General features: G+C 52.8%; 1 protein-coding gene across 2 annotated transcripts in view; it reads left to right on the top strand.

The window, feature by feature from the left end:
• PDPK1 (3-phosphoinositide dependent protein kinase 1) overlaps window positions 1-23,312 on the top strand; it is a 69,876-nt gene that overhangs the window by 13,056 nt on the left and 33,508 nt on the right. For both annotated transcript variants that reach the window (XM_086376249.1, XM_086376248.1), the window contains exons 2-4: window positions 17,241-17,504; window positions 19,898-19,940; window positions 20,200-20,337. In XM_086376249.1, coding sequence (XP_086232375.1) covers window positions 17,298-17,504; window positions 19,898-19,940; window positions 20,200-20,337 — 388 coding nt within the window. In that variant the 5' untranslated portion in view covers window positions 17,241-17,297. The remainder of the gene's footprint in view (window positions 1-17,240; window positions 17,505-19,897; window positions 19,941-20,199; window positions 20,338-23,312) is intronic.

Genomic DNA, 23,312 nt, shown 5'->3' with positions numbered 1-23,312 from the left:
ATGGGGTCCAGGTGCTTTGTGGGCTCTGGCCTCTTCCTGCAGGCTTGGGCACTCCCAGGACTCTGCCAGGACAGAGCTGTTTCCAAGTGCTGAGTGAACCCAAACTCACTGACAGAAACGGCTCCTCTTGGGGGAGGCCCGTGTCCCGCGGGCAGTCTGACGGCTGCTGCGTGTGATCTAATTAGCGCTCGGGTCCCGTGTGCTCGTCTCTCCGTGCTTTCTTTGCAGGCAGGAAACTAGTCCTGTATCACCTGGGCTTCGTCAAAGTAGGTGGTCAGCTGTGACATGTTCTTCTTTGGCTCTTTTCTTACCCGTGAAGCTAGAGTGTTATTATTGTCTAAAGCTCTTGAGTCGAGATTGATTTGTGGGCTGTTGACTCTGAGACTCTTAGACTGAGCCAAGAACAGAGCTTGGAGTTTCTTCTGCAGATCTCTGAAGATAGGTATTTTCAGGAAAATCATGAGTTGGTTTTGTTTTCCCACCCATCTATGGATTTCCCCTCCAACCTCTTTTCTACATGACCACAGCAAAAACAAGACTGTTACAAAGGTAGGAATTGGTAGGAGGAATGACGAGGAAAGCACTTTGAAGAAAATGAGGGAGCCGGCTCCTGGCCGCTGCAGGGAGGCCTGAGGGCATTGCAGGCCGTCCCCGGGACTCCGGGGCCGGACACTGTCTAGGTGTTGGAAGTGGGCTAGGAGAAGGTGGGACAGAGCCTGGCCGGCCTGCCTGCCCTTCCTTCCTTCCTTCCTCCTCCTGTCTTTGTTTCCGGTAACTGAACTCTCAGCTGGTGATCAGTGGAGGTGTGGATGAAGGTCATGCTAGACAGAGTCGGTCTTTCTGTGCACACTGATGCTGTGAAGCTTTGCTGTGGGAGTTAGCTGTTCACAGTGGGACAAAGTCTCTCTGTCTCAGTTGGTCATTATTGTTCCCAATAAGACGCTCTTTATTCAGAATTTGTAGATAAAGGCCCTGGGAAGGAAAGCATCTGTTAGAGGAGCCTTTTCAGGTGTCAGGAGAGGCAGTCTCAGTTAGAAATAAGCTGAGCGAGTTGACTCTGCTAGAAGGGCGTTCCTGCCGGATGCTGTTTATATGTATGCCCAGTGGCATTCTGGGGGTTGGTTGGGTTTTATTTTCTATTTCAAAGAGAGAGAAGCTTTAGAGGATTAAAAATCAAGTCTAAACACATTAATCTGGCTTTTTTTTTTTCAACAGGATAATCTGTTAGGGCTCTCAGAACAGTTGTCAGTATCAGTGTGGCTGTGTTTATGTGTGAGAGACTCAGATGGAGAATAAACAGTACCAGGGCCTTTTCGGGACGTCCCCACAGCCCCTTTGCCTCTCTTAAGGACCCCGCACCTTGCCGAGGGAGGCGCACGAGCCATGGGCCGGCGTGGACAGACGGCAGTACAATCCCCACTGAGGTTGAAGGACATGGGAGACGGCAGAGCTCGTGGTCCGGGTCAGCCAGGGGAAGGTGGTGGGGCTGCCGGAGCGGTCAGAGGCATGGGCAGTGCCAAGGGTCCCAGCCCAGCAGAGGGAAGGGGGCTGAAGAGGGGGCTTGGGAGGGCCGGGACCCTGGAGGACAGTTCTCATCTCACTGACAGTGCCCGTGTGCTCTAGATTTCATTTTAGCGTTTGACCTTTTAGTCTTGAAGGCCGAGCGAGGTTTCCTCTAAGGAGCTGGAGTTGGGAGCTAGACAGCAGGAAAGAGGAGCCCCAGGCATTTCCGGGCAGAAGGGAGACAGTTCTGTGCTGCTGGCCTCACCATATGTATCACTTAACTTTCAAGATGCCCTGCTTTGGATCAAGTTAGGTATCACTTAGTTTCCCAAACTAGATTGAGGCGGGAAAACGTTAGCTGCATGGGTTTAATTCCCCAGAGAAGATTAATTTGTAGTAGTATAAATATAGTAGTATGAGTATGACGAGTTTAGAAGCTCAGTTTTTCTTTAATTGTCAAGTTTAATATGTTGTATTATTTTAGCAAAACAGAGGGCAAGAGCTTGCTGATATTGTTTACTGATTACTAATAGATTTCACTGAGTAAAGCTTTTATACACATTCTTTCTAGATTTCATTCACATCATTTAGGTGTGAGACAGAATCTTAAGTATCTGGATGGGCTGCCCTGGTGGCTCACATGGTAAAGAGTCTGCCTGCAAAGCAGGAGACCTGAGTTCGATCCCTGGGTTGAGAAGATCCCCTGGAGAAGGGAATGGCTATCCACTCCAGTATTCTTGCCTGGAGAATTTCTTGCACAGAGGAGCCTGGCGGGCTGCAGTCCATGGGGTCACAAAGAGTCGGACACAACTAACACAGACACAGTTACCTTTGAAGTGCTACTGTTTTTCTGATACAGCTCTGGGATGACAGACTTCTAAAAGCAAACCCAGGATTTCCATGCTGGGCCCCCACTGGTGGTTAGTGATTTCTTCCTCACATAAAAGATATCTAAAAGATACTAACTTACTCATTTGCGCATTAGCAAATGCTTTTTATATATCACGTGTCTTTTCTGAATGAATGAACTGATGGACCTGGAGGGAAGTTCAGGAAGTCTGTCGGCCCCCTGTGGTATCACCTGTGTCTGTTGAGGACCTTGTGGCTCCTGTGGTTGGAGTGCCATTGACAGGGTCCCTTGGAGGTCCCCACTGTCTCAAGCCTCTGTATCTACTGACCCTTGGGTGGATTCCATCCCTTGCAGCTGTCCAGGTTCATAGTTTCAGGGAACCAACCAGAAGATCTATCTTTCCTTCACCCAGAGGTCATTGCTGTTTCCTTTGTGTATTTTTATTTACTTATTTTGGGCAGCTCTGGGGCTTTATCGCTGTGTGCAGGCTTTCTCTAGTTGTGGAGAGCGGGCTGCTGTCTGGTTGCGGTGCTCAGACTTCTTGCTGCAGCGGCTTCTCTTGCTGTGGAGCCCAGGCCCTAGGTACGGGGCTTCAGTGGCTGCAGGCACCGGGCTCTAGAGCGCAGGCACGGTAGTTGTGGCACATGGCTTAGGTGCCCTGCGGTGTGTGGGATCTCCCCAGACCAGGGAGCGAACAGGTGTCTCCTGCATTGCAAGGCGGATTCTTAACCACTGGACCACCGGGGAAGCCCCTCCTATTTGTATTTTTTTAAAAATCAATTGGGACCCTTACTGTATATCTGAGACGGTTTTGTCTCCTGTTGTTTTCACTGAGTGTTTTGCGTGAGCCACTTGCAGTGGCTGTGTAATACTCCCCTCTGTCGGTGAACCGTGAGCAGCCGTTGTTCTGTTGGCGGACATTTACATAGGCTGTTTCCAGCTGTTTGGAGTAATTTCTTAATAAATGCTTTCATAGTATAAATCTTCGTATGAATTTGTTGCAGCTAGATTCAGTGTGACAGAAGTTGTTGGAAGGACTGGAGCCCAAGGCGCGTTGTGGAATGGTCCCTGACTGCTTCCCCGACGGCCCTGCCTGCTTGTTCCTAGCTCAGGCTGAGCATCAGCTCCCCCTCCCCACCGCCCCCAAGCTGGGCAGGGCCGAGGGAGTGTGTATCTGGCTTCACCGCTGGGCTTGGGACTCAGGCGAGGGCCTGATCTGTGCCTTAGTGTCTCCATTTGTAAAGAGGGATGCCAGTGGTCCTCGTGCCCAGAAGTTGTTTTGAGAACTGTGATACCATGTGTGAAATGCTCAGAAGTGTGTGTTATTAAACAGTAAGTGCTTAATAAAAGTTATTTTTAGAAGTAGAGAAAAATGGCAGTTCATTAATTTCCCTTTAAGTAATGTTATTTAAAGTTGTATTTATAACGGGTGCATATAGAGAATTTGAAACAAACTGGCCCGTGCCACCACCCTCCTGTAAACACAGGGTTTTGTTCAGCTCTTAGAAGCCCCCTAAGTGGTCCTGCTGATTATAATCTCCCCTCACCTGCCCAGAAGTCACCCGCATCCTGATGCTCACGTTAATCAAGTTCGTGGCTTGTAAAGTGTGCTTGTATGCAGTTTCAGAGTATGGCAGGGAAGTGAGAAGGACAAAGAGATCCTGTATTTCAGTGTTGTGTAGTATATGTAAAGTTAATGTTGGAGGTGCCAGTTTAGCACAGTTCAGAGACAGCGTTTGCTGAGTCTTGTGGTCTGTTAGACTTTACTGGTGGCTCAGGTGATAAAGAACCTGCCTGCCATTCAGGAGACCTGAGTTCAATCCCTGGGTTGGGAAGATCCCCTGGAGAAGGGAATGGCTGCCCACTCCAGTATTCTGGCCTGGAGAATCCATGGACAGAGGAGCCTGGTGGGCTGCAATCCATGGGTGGTCTGTTAAGCCTGAGGACTGGACTTCATTCAGGCAGCTGGCAGCCATGACCTCGTGTTCCTCTTCCTGCCTCTGGCTGGGTGAGCGGCTCTGAGGGGCTGGAGAAGGGAGTAGGGGGACGGATTAAGTGGCCACCCTTGGGAATCACCCACAAGACGCTTCCCCCTTTGCTCGTGTCCTCTCTCCAGCCTGGACAGCAAGGAGATCAAACCAGTCTATCTTAATGGAAATCAGTCCTGAATATTCATTGGAAGGACTGATGTTGGAGCTCAAACTCCAATACTTTGGCCATCTGATGTGAAGAACTGACTCATTTGAAAAGACCCTGATGCTGGGAAGGATTGAAGGCAGGAGGAGAAGGGGATGACAGAGGATGAGATGGTTGGATGGCATCATCAACTCAATGGACCTGAGTTTGAGCAAGCTCTGGGAGTTGGTGATGGACAGGGAGGCCTGGTGTGCTGCAGCCCATGGGGTCACAGAGTTGGACACAACTGAGCAACTGAACTGAACTTTCTCTACCCTGCACCATGGAACAGCAGAAAGTCTTATTCGGGTATTCATTGAGATCCAGTTAGCCACCCACCCGGGGTTCCTCGGTATCGTTGTGTGCTGGTCAGGAGCGGTGGCATTTTGCTCTGTGTCACACTGCACAAGCTCCTTGGTGACCACAGTGTCCTGTGGGCCAGCTCCCAGTCTGCCTGTGCTTGGAGGCTGCCACGGGTGGAGCGGGTGGCCGCCGGCGCTCTCAGCGCGCGCAGACGGGCACCCAGGCCCCGCAGTCCAGCCTTCAGCAGGGGCCGTGTCTCGTCTGCCCTGTGGACACAAGACATGCCCTTTCCAGAGTGCCTTTGAGCTTCTGTCTGTCATGGGCCCCCAGCAGCCCTCAAGGAGTGGGTTGATGTTCTCGACCTCTCTCTACAGAGAGTGAACTGTGGCTCAGAGAGTGGGGCTTTACCCTAGTTGGCCCTGGTCTCCGTGAGCTCGCTGGGGGTCCTCGGTTTGGCTCCGTCCCTCCGGCCCCTCGTGGTGGGGCCTGGGTGGGGCTGGGCTTGTGGCTGCTGTCCCTGCCTCTACCAGGTTCTGTGCACTGGGCTCCGCTTTGCTGGGTTTCTTGAGGTGCTAGGAGGTTCTTAGCAGAGTGTTCTTTGCCATTGAGCACACCTGACTGGAGAGCAGGGTCTCTCTGGGGCCTAGCTGCTTGGCTGGGGGGGGCAGTCCACGCCACCCTCTCGCAGGGCCCGGAGGGAGATGCCCTCTCTGCGGTGCGTTGGCTGCGCCCGGCAAGGCGTTCCAGAGCGTCGCCGCGCACTCCTCCAGGAAGGCCCGTGGAGTTTGGGATCCTTTCTCTCGCTGCCTGGAGCCTTAGGCAGCAGGATGGCATCCTGACCATAGAAGGCCTGGCTGTGATCCTGATTCCGGAGCTCAGCAGTCCTGTATCACCTCATCTGCCTCGCAGTTAGAGCTGGGCCTCTTCACTCAGTACATTGTTAATTCAGGTTTACTCACAGAAAAGGGAATAGTATTTGGAAAGGGGATGAGCTTCATTTTGGTCGTGAAGGGTTTGTTTTATGATCTGATGACCCTTGGTTGGGAAAACCGTGTGTCTTCTGTGTTCTTTAATCATAAAACTGCTTATAGCATGCTCCGTCTGAGTCGGCTTGAGTGCTTTGTGTAGATTAACTCATTAAATCCTCCTGGCAAGCCTGGAAGTTCCGGTTCTCGTCATCCCTGCTATTAGGTGAAGAGTCTGAGCCTCAGAGAGGTGACATAGCACGTTCAAGGTCATATGGCTAGTGAGGAGTGGAGCTGGGGTCCGGCCTGGCAGAGTGCAGCTTTGAACAGTTTGGAGGTAACTTCTCTTCTTGTACCTGTAACTTGTTTGTTTGAAGTGGTGACTATTAATACGTGAGAGGTTTGGGTGGTTTAGTAAGTCATGGTTAAGCGTTTGGGACAGTTCACTCTTGTGATATCATGGAGTTCGTTTCTTCCTCAGCAGGTCTGTAGGTAGAAATTTGAAACTCCTCGGAGCCGAGACACTTTGAAAGCATCTAGCTGCGATTGCTTCAGTACGGGGTGTGCAGGTCCCCAGGTTTGAGTCCTTGGCTGTGTCACGGAGTGACAGGCTCCCCACTCAGGCTGAAAGACTGGCTCTCATCACGCCAACCATGAGTCTAGCTTTAGGCTTCCGAGCTTTGTTGTTCATGTGAAATTCTTGCTTAGTGTGCACTTTATCCTTTTTAAAGAGGTAAAGATACAGAGATGAGAAAGAAGATCCAAAGGGATCCGAGAACTTTAGGCAACCCCGCTCTCCTGCGGCCCCTCCCGTTCCCTGGCGCTGACTCAGGAGCTGTTTGCTGTTTGCTTTGCTCGTCTTGGTCCCCGGGGCTCAGGTAGGATTGGACACCTGGTTGGTGCTAAGTGAATATCTGTCAGAATGAACAGATGAATCACTTTTCATTGTAAAGTTTTTTTTTTTTTTTTTAATAATTTTATTCATTTTTTTGGCTGTGCTGGGTCTTCAGTGCCGCTTGAGCTTTTCTCTGGCTGTGGTGAGTGGGGGCTCCTCTGGTTGCGGAGCACAGGCTTCTCACTGCGGTGGCTTCTCTCGTTGCGGAGCGCGGCTTTAGCGCTTGCGCACTTCAGCGCTGGAGCACAGGCTCAGTAGCTGTGGTGCACAGGTTTAGCTGCTCTACAGCGTGTGGGAGCTCCCTGGGTTGCGGATCCACCCTGTGTCTCCTGCATTGGCAGGCAGATTCTTCACCACTGAGCCACTAGGGAAGCCCCATTGTAAAGTGTTTTAAACTACATTTCAAAAGAGAGGAGTAGAAACCATGAGTCTCTCATCCTGACACAACTTCTCTGAGCGCTTTTGGAGAAGTCGTCATCTCTGCTGAGCCCCTGCACGTGCAGGCCCAGCAGGGGCTCAGGGAGGCCGCCCAGGCTGCGGGCCGTGCCCCCCTGCATGCTCACCATGGTGCCTGGAGCCTGGTGCATGGTCGCCGCTCTGCTTCCTCATCTGCCAGGCGCAGTACTGTCCTGCCACCATGTAATTAAGATCTGGGGTGTGCTTTAAAAACACACGGCTATGAATTTTAAAAACCAGCTTCCGTTCACCCAGCGGTTGGTCTCCTAAGGATTAGGGAAGTCGTCACTTGCAGCTTGGGAAGAGGTGTGGTGTCTGGTGTAGGAAACTTGATGGAAGCTGGAAAAATAACCTGTGGGTCATTGTTTTCCTTTGCTCCAAATTCATTTGCATTTTCATCTATTTGTCAATCAAATATTTGTCACATTTAGCAGTTTTGAATGTTGGATACTGGACTTGTTTTTCAGTGTTGGTTTATTTATTTGACTTGCGGGGTTGGGGCCGGGTGTAGTTGTGGCGTGTGGGATCTAGTTCTCTGACCGGAGATGGAACATGGGCCCCTGTACTGAAGTGCGGAGGCTCAGCCCCTGGACTACCAGGGAAGTCCCTGGATTCTGGATATTTTGATGCTCATATTTACCTAAACTCCCTTAGTGGTTGATAGTGTCATTAAACCTTGATGTGTTTTTGTGGATATGAAAATTAATTCATCTCATTAATTTTTCCTTTAGAGTTTCTACCTCTTAAGAGGAGACTGCTGAACTCAATCCTCAAAGAAATTGAAAGTCCTATGTTCTTATATACACATTGCTGTAAAACCAGTTTAAGTGTACAGAAAATGCCCAGCTTACAGACGATGCTTTTCCAAGTTCATTTGGAAGTCGGTTGTTTGAGACGTGGGCTTGTCTGCTGTCAGGGATGCTCAGGTGCTGCCCTGGGCCTGCCCGGAGATGGTGGGCCCTCGGGTGCCGCCTGCTGACTTGGTCACATGGCCCGGCGATGGTGCGGGATGTGGTGTGTGTTGGGCGGTGTGACCGCGCTTCCAGAGACGTCACAGGTGCTGGGTGTTGGTGGCGCCGGCTCTTCAGACTGAGTTCAGTTGAGAACAGCCGTCTGTCCCTGTCCGCGGTGGAGCAGAGCCACAGGCTCCACTTCGTGCATTTCTAGAAGCCAGAGAGAGGAACAGAGGGGCCCTGTCCTGTGGGGGTTAGAGGGTGCTGGTGCCGGAAAGTGGAGAAGCGGGGGTGGGGGTTGCGGCCCCTGGCGTGGGCTCCAGCCTTCCCTCAGTGGGAGATGCTTCACTTGGGTGCGCTGCGTGTGTCGGGAGGCCTGCAGTCAGGACTTGTGGTAACGCTGCGCTGTCAGGACCCGGTGGAGAGCCGTGTTCTCGAGGACTTGTGACCAGGGCAGAGGAGGCTGGGGGACAGGGTGCTGGAGCTTTAAATTTCTCCTGAGACTTACATTTCAGAAGCTGTTGAGTAACCAGATGTATTTGTTTACCATAATTTTGGGTCACCAAGTGGGTGGTGGGCTGACGGGGCTGTGCTGGGTGGGAGTGACTCACTCAAGGCCCCGGGCACCCCGGGCAGTGCTGTCTCCACAGGGCGCAGGGCCCGAGGGCTGGGAGGAAGTCCTCGTGAGCCTGACCCCTGCCCCGGGCCAGAGCTGGTGAGAGTCCTCTGGACCACGGTGAGGACGTCTCAGAGTTCCTTCTCTGCAGCTTAATTATCACCTCGAAACCTTACAAAATCAACCCTTTAGAGTAACAGCGGGAGTACAGATAAACATTTGGGCTTTTCACTGTGGGCGAGGGATTTCTTCATAGGCTTTTCATTTTACAGTTGATGCTTTTAAAATGCTTTAAAAGGTAACATTGCGACCATCATTTTACTGCCGAATTGAAATTGTTCATTAAGACATACCCATACCAGCGAGTTATGACTGCAGGGAGAGAAAGCAGGAGCCCTGAGCTGTCCCTGTGAGCGGCACTCTGTCAGTGTGGCCCTGAGACGCAGTCTCGCGCTGAGGCATGTCGCTGGGGTGCTGTGGCTGAGGCAGGAAGGAAATTGCAGAATTCCACGAAGGAGAAAGGCTGGCAGTGACAGGCCCCTGTGTCACCATGCCTGTGGTGCTGGTGCAGAGTGGGAGCTTCTGGGGCGTGTCCAGAGCGGCCGTGGTCTGGTGGCCAGCATCTGCCGCCCAGGGCTGACGTGGGACCCCACATTGGGGTTCAGCCGGCATCAGACTCGGGTGCAGGAGGCGCCTGGACCCTACGGGAAGCCCCACTACTCAGGCTTCTCCCTTGAGGTTTGCGGTGCCCAGAGGGTGCCAGAAGTGGCCAGAGGAGGGGGTTTCAGGGATCCTGAGGTCTTGCCTGGCATCCAGAGGTCCTGTCTGGACGCGGCCTGTCCCAAGGGTCAAGCGGACGACTGTGAGTCTAGCGCTGCTCTGCCGCCGGGTCTTTGCGTTGCCCAGTCCTCTCCCTGAAGGTTCCCCACCTCCTCAGGTCTTTGTTCAGAGGTCACCTTCCCAGTGGGGGCGCCTCTGGTCGTTACATTTGCAGCCCTCTTGTCTTCCTTCCCTGCTGTATTTTCTCACAGTGATTTATCACCATTTGAGATGCTGGGTTTTGCCTGGCTTTTGTTTTTTGGGGTCAGCCTGCCTCCACTAGAACGTGGGCCTCTTGAGGGCATGGGCTCGGTTCTTTGCTGTATCTACCGTGCCTAGGGCAGTGCATGGTGTAGAGTAGGTGCTCAGTGAATGTTTGTTAATGAAGTAGATAAAACTGTGTTTAAAAAAATATTTATTCAACTGTTCCAGGTATTAGTCGAGGCACTCAGACCCTCGATCTTTGTTGCAGCACACAGGATCTTTAGTTTTGGCATACCAATTCTTAGTTGCAGCATGTGGAATCTAGTTCCCCGACTGGGGATCGATCCCGGGCCCCCTGCATAGGGAGTCCTGCGTCTTAGCCACTGGCCCACCAGGGAATCCCCTGAAGCAGTGTGGTCTTGAGGGCACTGCATTTACCTTAAGTCCCTGAAGCGCCTGTGAAGTGCTGGTGGTGGCCCTGCCCTTTCTTATAAAGCCTGTGGGGGAGAAAAGCAGGTGTGTTTATAAAGCCTGTGGGGGAGAAAAGCAGGTGTGTGTGTGTGTGTGTGTGTGTGTGTGTGTGTGTGTGTGTGTGTGTGTATTGCATCATCTGTTACTGCCATTTCAGAATGACTGGGTTTTCTTTCGGACTCATAAAGGCCGCTGAATCTGAATTTTGAGTCTCAAACATTAGAGGAAAGTGAAACTCTACCTGTGTGATGCGTGGTTGGTTACTTTTGCATCTCGCTTTGTGTGTGTGAGTGTCCCCCGCGTGCCGTCGCAGCACCCCTGAGCCACTGTCAGCCTCCTGGGACCTGCGGCAGTGCTCCCCAGCTCCCCCGAGCTTGTTCCCCCCGCCCCCCACACGCCCTCCACCTGTGCCCGGCTGCCCTCACACTCTCCTCGGTGAGTTCTGGGTCTGAACCCGCGTCTGTCACTCCCTCTCCCTTAGGATGTTGCTTCCTAGAGGTAGGGACCGCGTCTGCCTGGGCCTTTGCTAGCACAGTGGCCATGTTTGTTGAGTCTGGGTTAATAACGTAGTTCATTTACCTCCTTTAAGAAACAGTGATGAACAGAATGAGCGCATGTATTTTCATGAAATAACAGAACGTGTTGGAGAAGAGGGTGTCCTTGGGGAAGTCACTGAGGCACTGTCGGCGGGATGCAGTTGTGGTCTCAGAGCTCTGCGACCCTCCTTCCTGGGTTGTGGGCAGCGGCACACCGGGGCAAGCCTGCTGTGCGGGGGTGAGGGTGCAGAGGTTCGGGGCGGTGGCGGGGTTCTGGCATTTGAGGGGGGGACGGTGCTTGTGTCGGAGCGAGGTGCCTGGTGTGTGTGCAGACCCGGCATCCTGTCCCCACCCCTCAGCCTGGCCCCAGGGCCACCTTTCCATCCGCCGGCAGCTCCAGCGCACGCGGTTTCTCTGCTCCGACTCCAGTCAAGCCTTCTGCTTCAGTGCCCACCAGGCTGAAGTGGGCGCAGCTTAGCTCTGGCTCCAGAATCTTCTGCAGCTGTCCAGAACATGCTGACAGTTGCAGCCGGCTTCCAGCGGTGAAAGACTTACTAGTTTCTGTTGGTTTATGTGGTGTGTGTCCTTCAAGAGTGGCCTGTCAGCTCCTGCCTTCATACCTGTCATTGAAGTTGTGCTTTGGGGCTGGCAGCTTTCCAGAGTTCAACACTTGTGAGAACAAGTGTCGGCCTCAAGGGCCTTGGTGTTTACTGGTGGGAAATCCCTGGGCTCCAGCCTTTGTCTCGTGACCAGCTTTGGGGGGATAAAGGTGGCCGGGGTGTTTTCCGAGGCACTCATCACAGACTGGTGTTGAGTAGGACCTGAGCGGATTTCTTCAGCACGACCCTCTGCTCCTTCCCTTGTCGTTGGCCGGCCAGGGGCGCTCGGTGTCACAGGTCTTGAGGCAGGTCCAGCTCTGTCGAGATGGCTTGATCTTCAGCACGCCTCGGATTTCCGCATGTCCACTAGAAGTGCTGCCGCCTGGAGGGAGGCTGCGTGTGGGGTCTGTGCCGCTGAGGTCAGGAGCAGACCTCTATGTTTTGTGCTGTCCTTCGAGAACCTGTTGTGGAGAAACTGCTCTGTTGGAGAGGAAGTGCTCAGGAGCATGTCTGTGTCAGCTCGAGTCTCATTAGATGCACCTGTCGTTGTCTTTGGAGGCTGCCGTCGTGGGCTGGACGCGTGTTCATTTCGCATCCAGGAGGCTGCAGCTGAAGAGTACGGCCCTCAGCAGGTGTTCCTGAGGCCGGCAGAAGGCGCGTTCACCGTGTGAGCCTCCCTGGCTGCCTGATGCCCGGGCCATCTGCCTCTGCTCGAGCTGGCTCGAGGGTGGTGGTCCTGCCAGGTTTTGTCCCCATGCGTGCGGACGCCCGGGGCCTGCTGCCTGCGCCCGCCCCCAGCGCCACCTCGGGGATGGCCTCTGCTCTCCGCGCGTCCCTCGCCTGGGCTGTGGCACCGTTGCTGGAATACTCACTGGGTCCAGAAGCGTGTCTGTAAAATTACCTGTTTTCAGGTCCATGAATCAACTCATCACGTTTTGTTATCTAAAAACTTGATGTTTGAGATTTTACTCAGTAGTTCATGTGTCCGTTTTGAATCAGAAGCAGCATTTGCCACTGTCTGGTGCGTTTCCCGTTGTCTCCTAGAGCCTTGCTTGGCGGGAGCGGGTCGCTCAGGTGAGGTCAGTAACCGGCTGCACGTGGCAGGACCCGTGGTGCTCTCCCTGCCCCCATCCCATTGGGCAGCAGTGACCCCACTGGGCATGTGAGCCGCCCATCTGAAGCGGTGCCTGGGGTGGCGCTGCCGGAGCACCGGCTCTTTCCTCCCCATCTCGTGGAGTCCCTTCGGGTCCCACAGCCCTGCTGCGCCTCAGTCCTGGGCCTGAGAGTTTGCACTTGGGATGACTCGGCGGGCACAAGGAGCGCTTACCCCTTGGCTGTGTCTGGGAAGCCTGTGAGGTGCTCGGTGGCCTGGGGCACAGCCAGGCCCCTGGCCTGGACGCTGAGGACAGCCCGGGCCTGTCTTGGTTCCTGATGGACCTTGGCATGGTGGCTGTGACCTTCTCCCTACTTCCCACTGCCCTGGAGGACAGAAGGTTCCAGCTGATATCCAGGGGAAGCTCCTGAGTTTGATTACACTTCTCTTAGCTTCCCTGGTAGTTCAGGGGTAGAGAACCTGCCTGCAGTGTAGTAGACGCAAGCGACATGGGTTTGATCCCTGGGAAGGATCTGCTGGAGGAGAGCACGGCAACCTACTCCAGTATTCTTTCCTGGAGAATCCTGGGGACAGAGGAGCCTGGCAGACTATAGTCCATGGGGTCACAAAGAGTTGCACACGACTGAGCAGCTAAACAACACTTCTGTTAGGATTGTATGCCTTGTTTATAGGGACAAACCCTTAAGGTACTGGCTGAACCACAGAGCTGAGTCCAGCCCTCGTACCTCTCCCGAGATGGAGGGTTTATGAGGTGCATCAGCCACACTAGACCTACTGTGAGCCTCAGTGTGTCCACGGAGACGGCAGTGTTCCAGAAGGAACCGGTGCGCCTCGGGCTCCCATTCCAGCGAGAGGGACCCACTGCTGGTCACGTCTGTGCTGTCGGCCACGTTTAAAAAGGCAAGTTTTCTTAGATAGGCTTTACAGCGCTTGTTAGTCACAGTCTCCTAGTGTTTCATTGATTTTGTGCATTGAGTTAGTTCCTTCATATTTGTGTACCTTGCCTGAAGTGAAAATGAAGCCTGCCCATCCCAGCTGGGGAGCAGCTCTGGAGCTGGCGTGTGCTGTGTCCTCTGGGGTGACCTGCCTGCGCCAGCCTTGCCTGGCCTGGCCTGCCCTGCCGGGGGCAGCCCAGGCTCCTGCCTTTCTTGCCATCCGCTGCCTCGCTTCTCCTCCTCTGTGCTCATCACATTTGGCTCGCAGGGTGTTCCACCTAGATGTGTCTTACTTGTTTGGCTTTTGTGCCTCTTAGGATGAGCATCTGTCTCCATCCGCTTTCCCCCTGTGGTTGAGCTGTCGCAGTCCGCACACGTTGTTGCTGTGCCCGCCTGTCCAGCCTTTCTTGGTGCACTTCCTGTAGGACTCTGGCTTCTTTATAGTTCTCTACATCTCTTCCCCGTATTAATGGAGAGAGAAAATTTTTATCTAGCCTTTCTGAACAAACATAGTTTGAGTAAACTCAGGGAGATGGTGAAGGACAGGGAAGCCTGGCGTGCTTCATTGCAGGGGGTTGCAAAGAGTCAGACACAACTGAGCGACTGAGAAACAGCCATGTACGTGTAAGAAACAACTTTGGCCACACCCCTTTACCTGTTTAAATTCATAAAGCTAAGTGTTCAGGCGTCTTCAGCCTGCTTTTTTGTTACCATGTTGATGCACTTCTTACCACCTATCTGTGTGTATCGTTGCAGTCTCGATCCAGTTTCAGCTTATTCTTAGTGGCTGTACTTATGTTTGCAGGGACACAGCGTGGCCAGTAACAGTCCCTGCAGGCCAGCTTCCCTGCCTTTTCCTCCCACACAGACAGCCTCCTTTTCAGACGTAGCAGAGGATTGCAGCCCATGTTGACAGCCTTCTTCCTGTTCCAAGATGTGGAGCCAAGTGCTCTCCTGGTTCTTTTAAAGGGCAGGACTGTTAGAAACAAATCTGGGCGCTCTGAGTTTGTTCCGTGTTGTTCCACAACAGTCTGGTGATGAGTAGGCCCGTGATGTCACTCCTGGAACGCTTTAGGCTCAGACTGGAAGGGCTTTTCTTTTTAACGGTTGTGGGCACAACTTTTGTGTATTTCCGATTTAACTTTGACACTATCTAAAAATCCTTCCTTAATGGCCATCTAAATTTTTAACTGTACGTCTGGCCACCTCTCCTAAGTATTCTTATGTATCTCACTGATGAAAGTTTTGTTGTCACTTTGTTGACAGGTTACTGTATTGCTGTCCAAAACCATTTTAGTGGCAGCACGGGTCCATGGTGCCGGCCACAGTTGGATGGGTCAGCGTGCTTTAGCATAGTCCTGCCAGCCTTTGGTGTCTCTGTGTGTTGTAGACATACTTAATCATTTTTCTTATCTAATAATTCATCCCCCCAGCGTCTCCCCATAGTTAAAAATGTGTGCTGTGGTCTGGGGCTCTTGCTTGTATTTAAGAGACACATTTTCACAGCTCTGAGCTACTTGAGTTTTTTTGGTGTCTATTCTTTTGTTAAAAAACAGGCTTGATTGTTTATGGATTCAAATGAGATACATAAATTTATGTAGTCATTTGTGTGATACAGCTATTTTTATAACAGCTTATTGAGATATAATTCATATACTGTATAATCCACCTATTTTAAAAGTGTGTAATTCAGTGGTTTTAGTGTATTTATGAGGTTATATGTCCCCACTTTCCAATTCCAGGACATCCTTCTCATTCCAGAAAGAAACCCCCAACCCATTAGCAGCCACTCTGTTCTCCCCTCCTGCCAGCCCCGACAACCACCAGTTTTCCTTTCTTTGTAGATCTCCTCATCTGGACATTTCACACAGATGGAATCACACAGTGTGTGGCTTTTGTGTCAGGCCCTTTTCACATCCCATAGCGTTTGCGTGTTCATCTGTTTGGTAGAGTATATCAGTACTTCCTTTTTATGGCTGAGTATTCAGCTTTTTTATAGCTGCAGTGCATTTTGTTTATTCATTTATCTGTTGATTGTCCTTTCCAACCCTTTTAGTTATCTATAATGCTGCTGCGAACATGCTTGTACAGGATTTGTGTGGACCTGTGTTTTCATTTCTAGGAGTGGGATTGCTCGGTTGTACGGTACCTGTTTCCTTTTGAGGAACTGTTGTATGTTTTCTGATGTGGTTGCCCCGTTTGACATCCTACCAGCAGTGTGAGGGTTCCAATTTCTGTGCGTCTCCATCAACACTTATTATCTTTTTGATCCTGGTATGTGTGAAATGGAATTTCATTGTGGCTTTGACTTGCATTTCTATAGCAGCGAATGATGTTGAGCCTCTTTTCAGGTACTTTTTCGCCATTTGTATGGTTTTTTTCTTGGAGAAGTGTTTACTCAGATTTGTTGACTGTTTTTAAATTGTGTTTTGTTTTGTTTTTAATTGAATTGTTTGAGTTCTTTATACAGTCTGAATGCAAGTCCCTTATCAGATAGATGATTTGTAAATATTTTCTCCCATTCTTTGGCTTGTTCTTTCCCTTTGTTAGTGGTGCCTTTGAAGCACAGAAGTTTAAAATTGTGATGAAGTCCCTTTGATCTGTTTCTTCTTTTGTTCCTGTGCTTTTGGTTTCATATCTAAGAAACCATTGCCAAAATCATAAAGATTTACTCCTATATTTTCTTCTAAGAGTTTTCTAGTTTTATTTCTTACATGTAGATCTTTGATCCATTTGAGTTAAATTTTGATGTGGGAAAGGCAGCCACCTTCATTTTTCTGCGTGTGGATATCCAGTACCATTGGCCGAAAAAGGCTTTTTCCCCTTGAAGCCTTGGCACCCTTGTCAAAGATTGATTGGCCATAGACTTAGGAGTTTTCTTCTAGACTCTGCTCCGTTCACCACTGCGTGTATCGTTACACAGCACCACACTGTCTTGATTACTATAGCTTTGGAATGAATTTGGAAACCAGGTAGTGTGAGTCCTCCAGTTTTGTTCTTTTTTTTGAGATTGTTTGGCTATTCTGGATTCCTTGAATTTCCATAAGAATTTTAGAATCATCTTGTCAGTTTCTGCAAGGAAGCCAGCTTCTTTTAATAGGGATTGCAAATTTTAAAAACTTGTTAGGTTTTAAAATTTGTTTAAATAACTAAAAAAACATAAAATTCTTGAATTTGGAGGTAACTTGGGTGTGCAGTGAGCATTTTGGCTCTAAATCAGTTACTTTTCCAAGTTGTTAAGCATTATCCACTACTGTTCTTTTTGAGCAGCTTGTTTCTTCTTCATCAGCTGTACCTTTCATGCGCGGTTGGCAGTTCTTGGACTCTTCTTTCCATTTGGTTACTCTCTGTGTTCCGGGACTGCTTAGGTACCCGCTCTGTTTAGCTGTGGGACACAGTCTGAAGCTGGTCTTTTTGTTCAAGCCCTGGGTGCCTTCTGTGCATCTCGCCTTATATCATGTGTGGGTGGGTGAGCAGGGGAGGGGTTCTGGGACGGGAGACCCTGAGGTCACAGGTTTGGACCAGCTTGCTCTGTGACAGGCCACAGAAGGTGTTTAGGGAAGGCCAGCTGAGCAGGGCTGGGGGCGTTGGAGGCGTATGCGGTGCTGAGGGAGCGTGTGAGGGCGGGTCGATGCTGGGTGGGGGGGTCGTAGGCGCGCAGACCGGGCAGGGCGAGGTTTGAGCAGGAGGAGACTTCAGAGTAGAGGGCCGCGGCCAGGGCTGCACGTCCGAACATCGGGCGGCCTGCCTGTGCTTGGTGATGGCTCAGCGACATCTAGACTTGAGTTCATACGTTCAGAACAGTGAGCCGCCTTGAACCTTACCTCTCTTTTCCTGTGCCCCCAGTATGACACGGTTCCCATTCAGTCCAGCGTGGTGTTATGCTCCTGCCCATCCCCATCAATGGTGAGGACCCAGACTGAGTCCAGCACGGCCCCCGGCGTTCCCAGCGGGGGGAGCAGGCAGGGCCCCGCCATGGACGGCACCGCGGCCCAGCCCCGGGCGAGCGCCAGCGCTCTGCAGCACGCCGCGCAGCCCCCGCAGCCTCGGAAGAAACGGCCCGAGGACTTCAAATTCGGGAAGATTCTCGGTGAAGGCTCGTTTTCAACAGTGAGTACACGCCGCTGCCGTTTGTTGGACGAGGGTGTTCTCTTTGGGAGCACTGGCCTTTCTCGGGACGCAGAGCTGGGCGCTGAGATGCTGTGGTGGCGCTCCACCCCAGAGGAGCCTCTTGGGCCCCTTGGGGATTCGTCTCCTACATGTAGTGAAGGTGACTTGGGGCTGGCTGCCACCAGTCAGATCAGATGGTTAAAATATCGAAGCTGTGATTTTTGTAGGTGAAAGCTTTAAAAGGCATTTCATAATCTTGTTTTTAATTTTCTAAAAAATCCAGTGAAATTTTATTCTCGTCAGGCATCAGCAAGTGACATTTCCTATCATTGTGTCCTATTGGCAAGACCCTGGGAGTTTTCTCTTCCTTAGATTGAACATCAGTATTGGTGTCAGTGTCTGTTCATAGTTGTTGGGAAACATTCAGTTCAGTTCAGTTGCTCATTCGTGTCCAACTCTTTGCAACCCCATGAACCGCAGCACGCCAGGCCTCCCTGTCCATCACCAAAAATTTTCCATTTATGAAATATTTCAAACTACGAAGAACGTGACATACTACAGCTCACCCATGTTCCCAGTATCATTTTAATTGTTAACTTTTGCTCCGTTCACATTTTTATTTTAGATTTTTTTATTGGCAGTATTTAAGTTATGAAAGAATTGGGTCCTCATGATAAAAACCTTCAACTTTGAGAATAAGGCCCAGTAGGTCTGGTACTCACAGGTCCTTTCAGAAAGAGAAAAACTGTTTTGGAAAGAACCTTGGGTGTTCTGCAGTTACTTGCACGAGTCCAGTAAAAGAAGCAGTGTTCTCCTTCTCTCAGCTGGCCCTCACAGGATGTTTATGTTGCCTGGAAAATGAGGACGTGTTTGTGACGTCCCCCCAGCGTCCCTGGGTTTCCACCGTGGGTGAAAGTGCGTGCCATCTGTTCTGGATGCAGAGAAGCCCCAGCTGGTCTGGTCTTCCCGGTGCCCAGCAAAGCCCGAGAGCCCGCAGGCTCTTTTCTGGCGCTGCTGGGAGTCCTGCAGCCTGCGGCTTCCGATTACATGTGCTGCCCGCAGGTCTTTCCCACCACTCTTGCAGCAGGTCTCCAGGGCAGGAGTGGAGGAGAAGAGGCGGCTCCCAGGCTGGGTGCTAGAGAGGGGAAGCTTGGTCCGCTGCCCACGGCTCCCTGAGGGTGCTCCTGCCGTCAGCTTGGGCCGTGTGGACGGACATAGGAGACCTGCGTGGAATGTGCAGTTCACGTGACAGAAGGATGAGACGGCGTCTCCTTCAGAGAGGGCTCCGTTACATGCTAGCGCCCGAGCCACGCGCTTCCTCTCTCTTCTCACCTGGCCAGCGCGTGCTGCTGTCAGCCTTGCGTCAGTCATGACCTCAGGAGGCCGGCCCTTCACCAGCCCTGCTCCTTACCCTCCAGCGGCTGAGGGCAATCCAGGGTTCCTCTTCCACAGAGATCCTTCCCATCTTTCCGCCTGAGCACGTGTAATCCAACCTTGGTCTTACTGACTGCAGAGCTTCACACAGTGCCCAGGGTCACTTGTGATGAACTTGAGGGATTCTTTAATGGGATAGAACTCACAGCCCTGGAGTAGACAGGTTTGCATCTGCTCGTGGGTCCTTGGCCGTTCCCTGCAAGTGTTACAGGAGAGGAATTGGCACCGGCTGGTGGAGGAGGGTGCCCCAGCTCACTGCCAGGGGGGCCATCAGGCACTGGGAAGTTGTTGCTCAGGTTGTGCCCAGGTGTGTGTAGAAAGGTCTCTTCCCTGTTGTGTGGGGCCCCACCGGTGCTCTGTCTCCAGGGTTGAGGGTCAGGCTGTGCCAGGAGAGGGCACAGCCGGGGGGTGGTGCTGGCATGCTGGGGGTGGCTCTGCCTCCGTTTCCCACGCCCTCCAGGCAGGCGTGGGATTATAGCATCTGCAGGGGGCATCAAAATCAAGTGAAATGGATGGTAACCGTTATTGGTAAAAGCCCAAATTCAGGGCAGCCTTTTGCAGTGAACATGTACCAGGGACATATCCATAGAGTTATTTTTCTGAAGCAATTCCCAATACCCACTTGGTGGAGGTATTACTTGCTGCTGCTTCCCACAGTTTGTTAGGGTTACGCTAGTGCTAAGGTTTGTGAATATATGTTTCACTGCATCGAGGAACATTGACAGATGCTGAGGACCCTTGTGGAAACATGTGAGGAATATCTGTTTCCTTGACTGTGAGAACACGTTGCCTTAGTCACTGACCGTGTTTGTCCGCACAGGGCGGGAGTGTGTAAAGAGGGATTTCAGAGGGGACGGGGTGGTCCTTGTGGTTGGTTGCAGGGTGCCTCGTGAGACTCTGTGCCCTAGTGACATTGGGTGTTTTTTCTCTTCTTTTTCCCCCTTTTCTTCCCAAACCAGGTTGTCCTGGCCCGAGAACTGGCAACCTCAAGGGAATATGCTAGTAAGTAACTAACTCCAGCGAGCTAGGTTGCTCAGTGTCTAGGAAGCAGGGACAGCGCCCTGGCCCGCGGCCGCCTGGCTGCCCCACCCCGGAGGGCTCTGCGCTGGTCTCGGGGCACAGGGCACTGTTGGTCTTACAGATCACAAATCTGGTGGGTGTGTTTTGTGAAACACTTTAATTTGTGTTTGATACTTTATGTGTTGTGTCTTTAGTTGTTTTCTTACCATTTCCAATTGCAGTAACTTGCTTCTTTCTTAAGTTAAAATTCTAGAGAAACGCCACATTATCAAAGAGAACAAAGTCCCGTATGTAACCAGAGAGCGAGACGTGATGTCGCGGCTGGATCATCCCTTCTTTGTTAAACTTTACTTCACGTTTCAGGATGATGAAAAGCTGTGTATCCTTTGAACACTCAAAGCCTCCGAAATGCCATGCCAGCGATTGCTTATTGTTTTGGAACCATGACCCCGTTTTTGTTTTCAGAAGTAGCCCCTTGCCTGGAAAGGAAAGGGTAGCGTATTCTAGATACAAATGCATTCACATCACTTGCTTTGGGACTCCTGGGATTGCAGACAGTCACTGAAGTCGAACATTGCTTCAAGGGAGATCATCACAGCCACTTTTGAGGTTTTCTATTGGTAAACTTCGTAGCTCAACTGTTTCAGTGCTGACGTTGCTAGACCTTTACTGAAAGGCGTTTCCCCCACTCCTCTTGACCAGCGTCCGTGCAGCACCTATCAGGTGTCACATCCTGTGCGCAGAGCAGGGACGTGAGCGAGAAGGGTCGTGGGCATCCAGGGCTCCTGGGAAGTGGGCACCACTCTGCCCTCCCTGGCCTGGGGCTCTGGGGTTTGGTTGGAAGAGGCTTCTTTCCCAGGCTCAGCTGCCCGGTGAGAAGTTCAGGGAGTGACCTCCAGAAACCCAGAACCTTTCTCCCTGCCTCTGGGGCTGTCCCCCACCCCCGCTCCGCCCCTCCCTCCAGGGCTGTGCTCCCTGCTTCTCCACCCTGCCGATTCTTTGCTTTATTTCAGGGCATCCCCTGAACTTGTTCCCTGACGTGTCCTCTAATCCCTGAACACTGTCATTTTTCTTGCTCCTTTGCTCGGGGTTGGGGGGCTTTGTCTATGCCGTCAGCTTGTCTGTTGTTCCCTGGGCAGCCGGGTTGGCCGGTGCTCCCTGCTTCCAGCCCCTCTCCTGCAGCTGTTCTTCCAAACCCAGCCTTCCCTGGCCCCTGGATGCCCGGAGACGCTGTCTGAGCCCCAGCGGACGCTCTTGGCTGCAGCTCGATGGGGGAGGTCACTCAGATTTAAACCTTATTCAGGCTTAAACCTCAGTCTGTGCATCTGCTCTTTTCCTTCTGCCCTTGGGTCTCCAGAGCCCCTCCCCGCCCCCCCACCACCCACCTGGGGGTGGACCTGCCCTGAACCCCCTCCCCTCCTACCCTCCTCTCTCCACTCTCCACCTTCTGGGTTAAAACTTGTCTTGATCCCCTTTCCCCTTGCACACCGCTTTCTGGCTCCTTCAGCCATCAGTTGAATGTTGTCTTTGGTTCATTGAGAAGGCCTTGTTGAGTGCCGGGGTGGGAACATGGTGGTATGTGAGGTAAGGGCTCTGCCCTCGGGGGGCTTGTGTTTCCCTGCCGAGTTAGATCTACACGGATGATTCCTGGCTGTGTAGGAATCAGGCCAGTGGGAGGTGGGAGTGTTGGAGTTGCTGTTTTAGTGGTCGAAGGAGAGGCCATCAGCCAGAGGCCTGGACGGAGCAGGGGCAGGTGTGGGTGGGTTGGGGGGCACCGGGCCCAAGAGACCGGAGTCCCAGAAAGAGTTCTGGGTTTTCTTCTGAGTGTGGTGTGGAGCCCAGCAGGGTCTGGGGCAGCTGCCGCGTGCTCTCGCCCGGGGCGCTGCTGGGAGGAGGCTCTTGGGAGCGGGCAGGGAGGCCGGGGCCTCGGAGCCGGTGCACGTTGTTCCCGCACCTGATGTGTGGTGGCGCCTGCCACTCGAGACCCCGAGGTCAGGTTGGTGTGCAAACTCGGGGGCAGAGAGCCGGAGCGGGCCTAGCAGGGCAGAGTTCCAGGGAGTGGAGACAGCAGATCCCAGGGCCACGGCCAGCTGGTTCCAGTGAGGTTGCTGGCTGCCCGGCCAGACAGCGCCAGGTAGGCCAGTACTTGGGCGCAGGCCTGAACTGTGGATCGGCCCCCAGGGAGGTGTGGAGAGTGCAGTCTGGGGTGGGGCGCGGGTCTCGAGAGGGGCTAGCAGGCCCAGCTGGTTTTCCCGGTGTTGCGCTCTCAGGGGGACCGGTGAAGGGGTCCAGCGACCATGGCCTGCGGGGCGGGGAAGTCCTGCAGATTTGTTTCCAGGGTTGCAGCGGGTGTGCCTCTCCACCTGGCTTTAGCATCACCTGCCCCCGCCTGTGTGCTGCCAGGGGCCTCCTGGGGACATCGGAGCACCCCTCAGCCTGCTCTGGGTCTCACTTTGAGGCCACCTTGACCCCTCGTACCCCATGCTCCTCTCTGAGCCTGTGGAGCTCTCTGGCCAGTTTTCTGGAGTCCCAGGCCTGGGCTTCCAGCAGGGCCCCTGGAGAATGCGTCTTGTCATCTGGGAGGCTCCAGCAGTCGCACACGCTGATGGCGCCTCCTCCCAGGGTCAGGAGCAGCGGCAGCAGGCCCTAAGGCTGGGTGAGTGAGCTTGCTGTCTGATTTCGGGCGGGATTGGCCAGAGTAACGCAGGCGGAGGGGACTCTAGGTCTTTGTCCAACAGTGTCTGTTGCTCTTGACCTTTTACCACTTTGAAAGCCTGTGGAGATTGCAAGGGCTCACTTACCTTTGATAGGAGTGAGACCCGGGGGGACTTGCACTCTACTCAGTCTTTCGTGGCGCACAGTGTGTTGAAAGAGAAAGTAAAGGAGACACTCTGCCTGAAGCAGATCCCCAGCATGCACGGCATCCTTCCTGTAGCCGTGATGTGCCTGCTGGGGAGAACAGCGCCTCCTGCAACTGCAGGGGTGACCGCCCCGGGGTAGACGAGGCAGAGCCTGGAGATTCCCCTGCCACAGCCTGAGAGCAGGCAGGTCGGTCCGCGAGGGGACTCCTGGGCTCTGGCAGCCTTTTTGCCCTCTGGAGCTTCAGCTTGACCAACTTAGTCCCTGCTCCCAAGAGAGGCTGAACTCAGAGCAGCCCGCCCACCCTCCCTCCCTGGGTGCGGGGCAGGGCTGGGCACTGGAGCCAGACGGCCAGGGTGCCTTTCCTCCAGCAGGGGTGCAGCTGGAGGGGCTTCAGGGCTGCTGCCGGGCCAGTCTGCGTTCTTCCTCCGCTGCCCACTGCCCGCCCTTGGTGTCCTCTTGCAGCCTGGGGACAGGAATGGCGCACTGGCCCTC

The sequence above is a fragment of the Bos grunniens genome, chromosome 25 (genome assembly GCF_055505025.1).
Source record: "Bos grunniens cultivar Pamir isolate PY7600 chromosome 25, Bosgru_T2T1.0, whole genome shotgun sequence".
NCBI classification, from domain to species: domain Eukaryota; kingdom Metazoa; phylum Chordata; class Mammalia; order Artiodactyla; family Bovidae; genus Bos; species Bos grunniens.
Note: the sequence above shows the minus strand (reverse complement) of the source record. Positions and strands in the feature narration are given on the sequence as shown.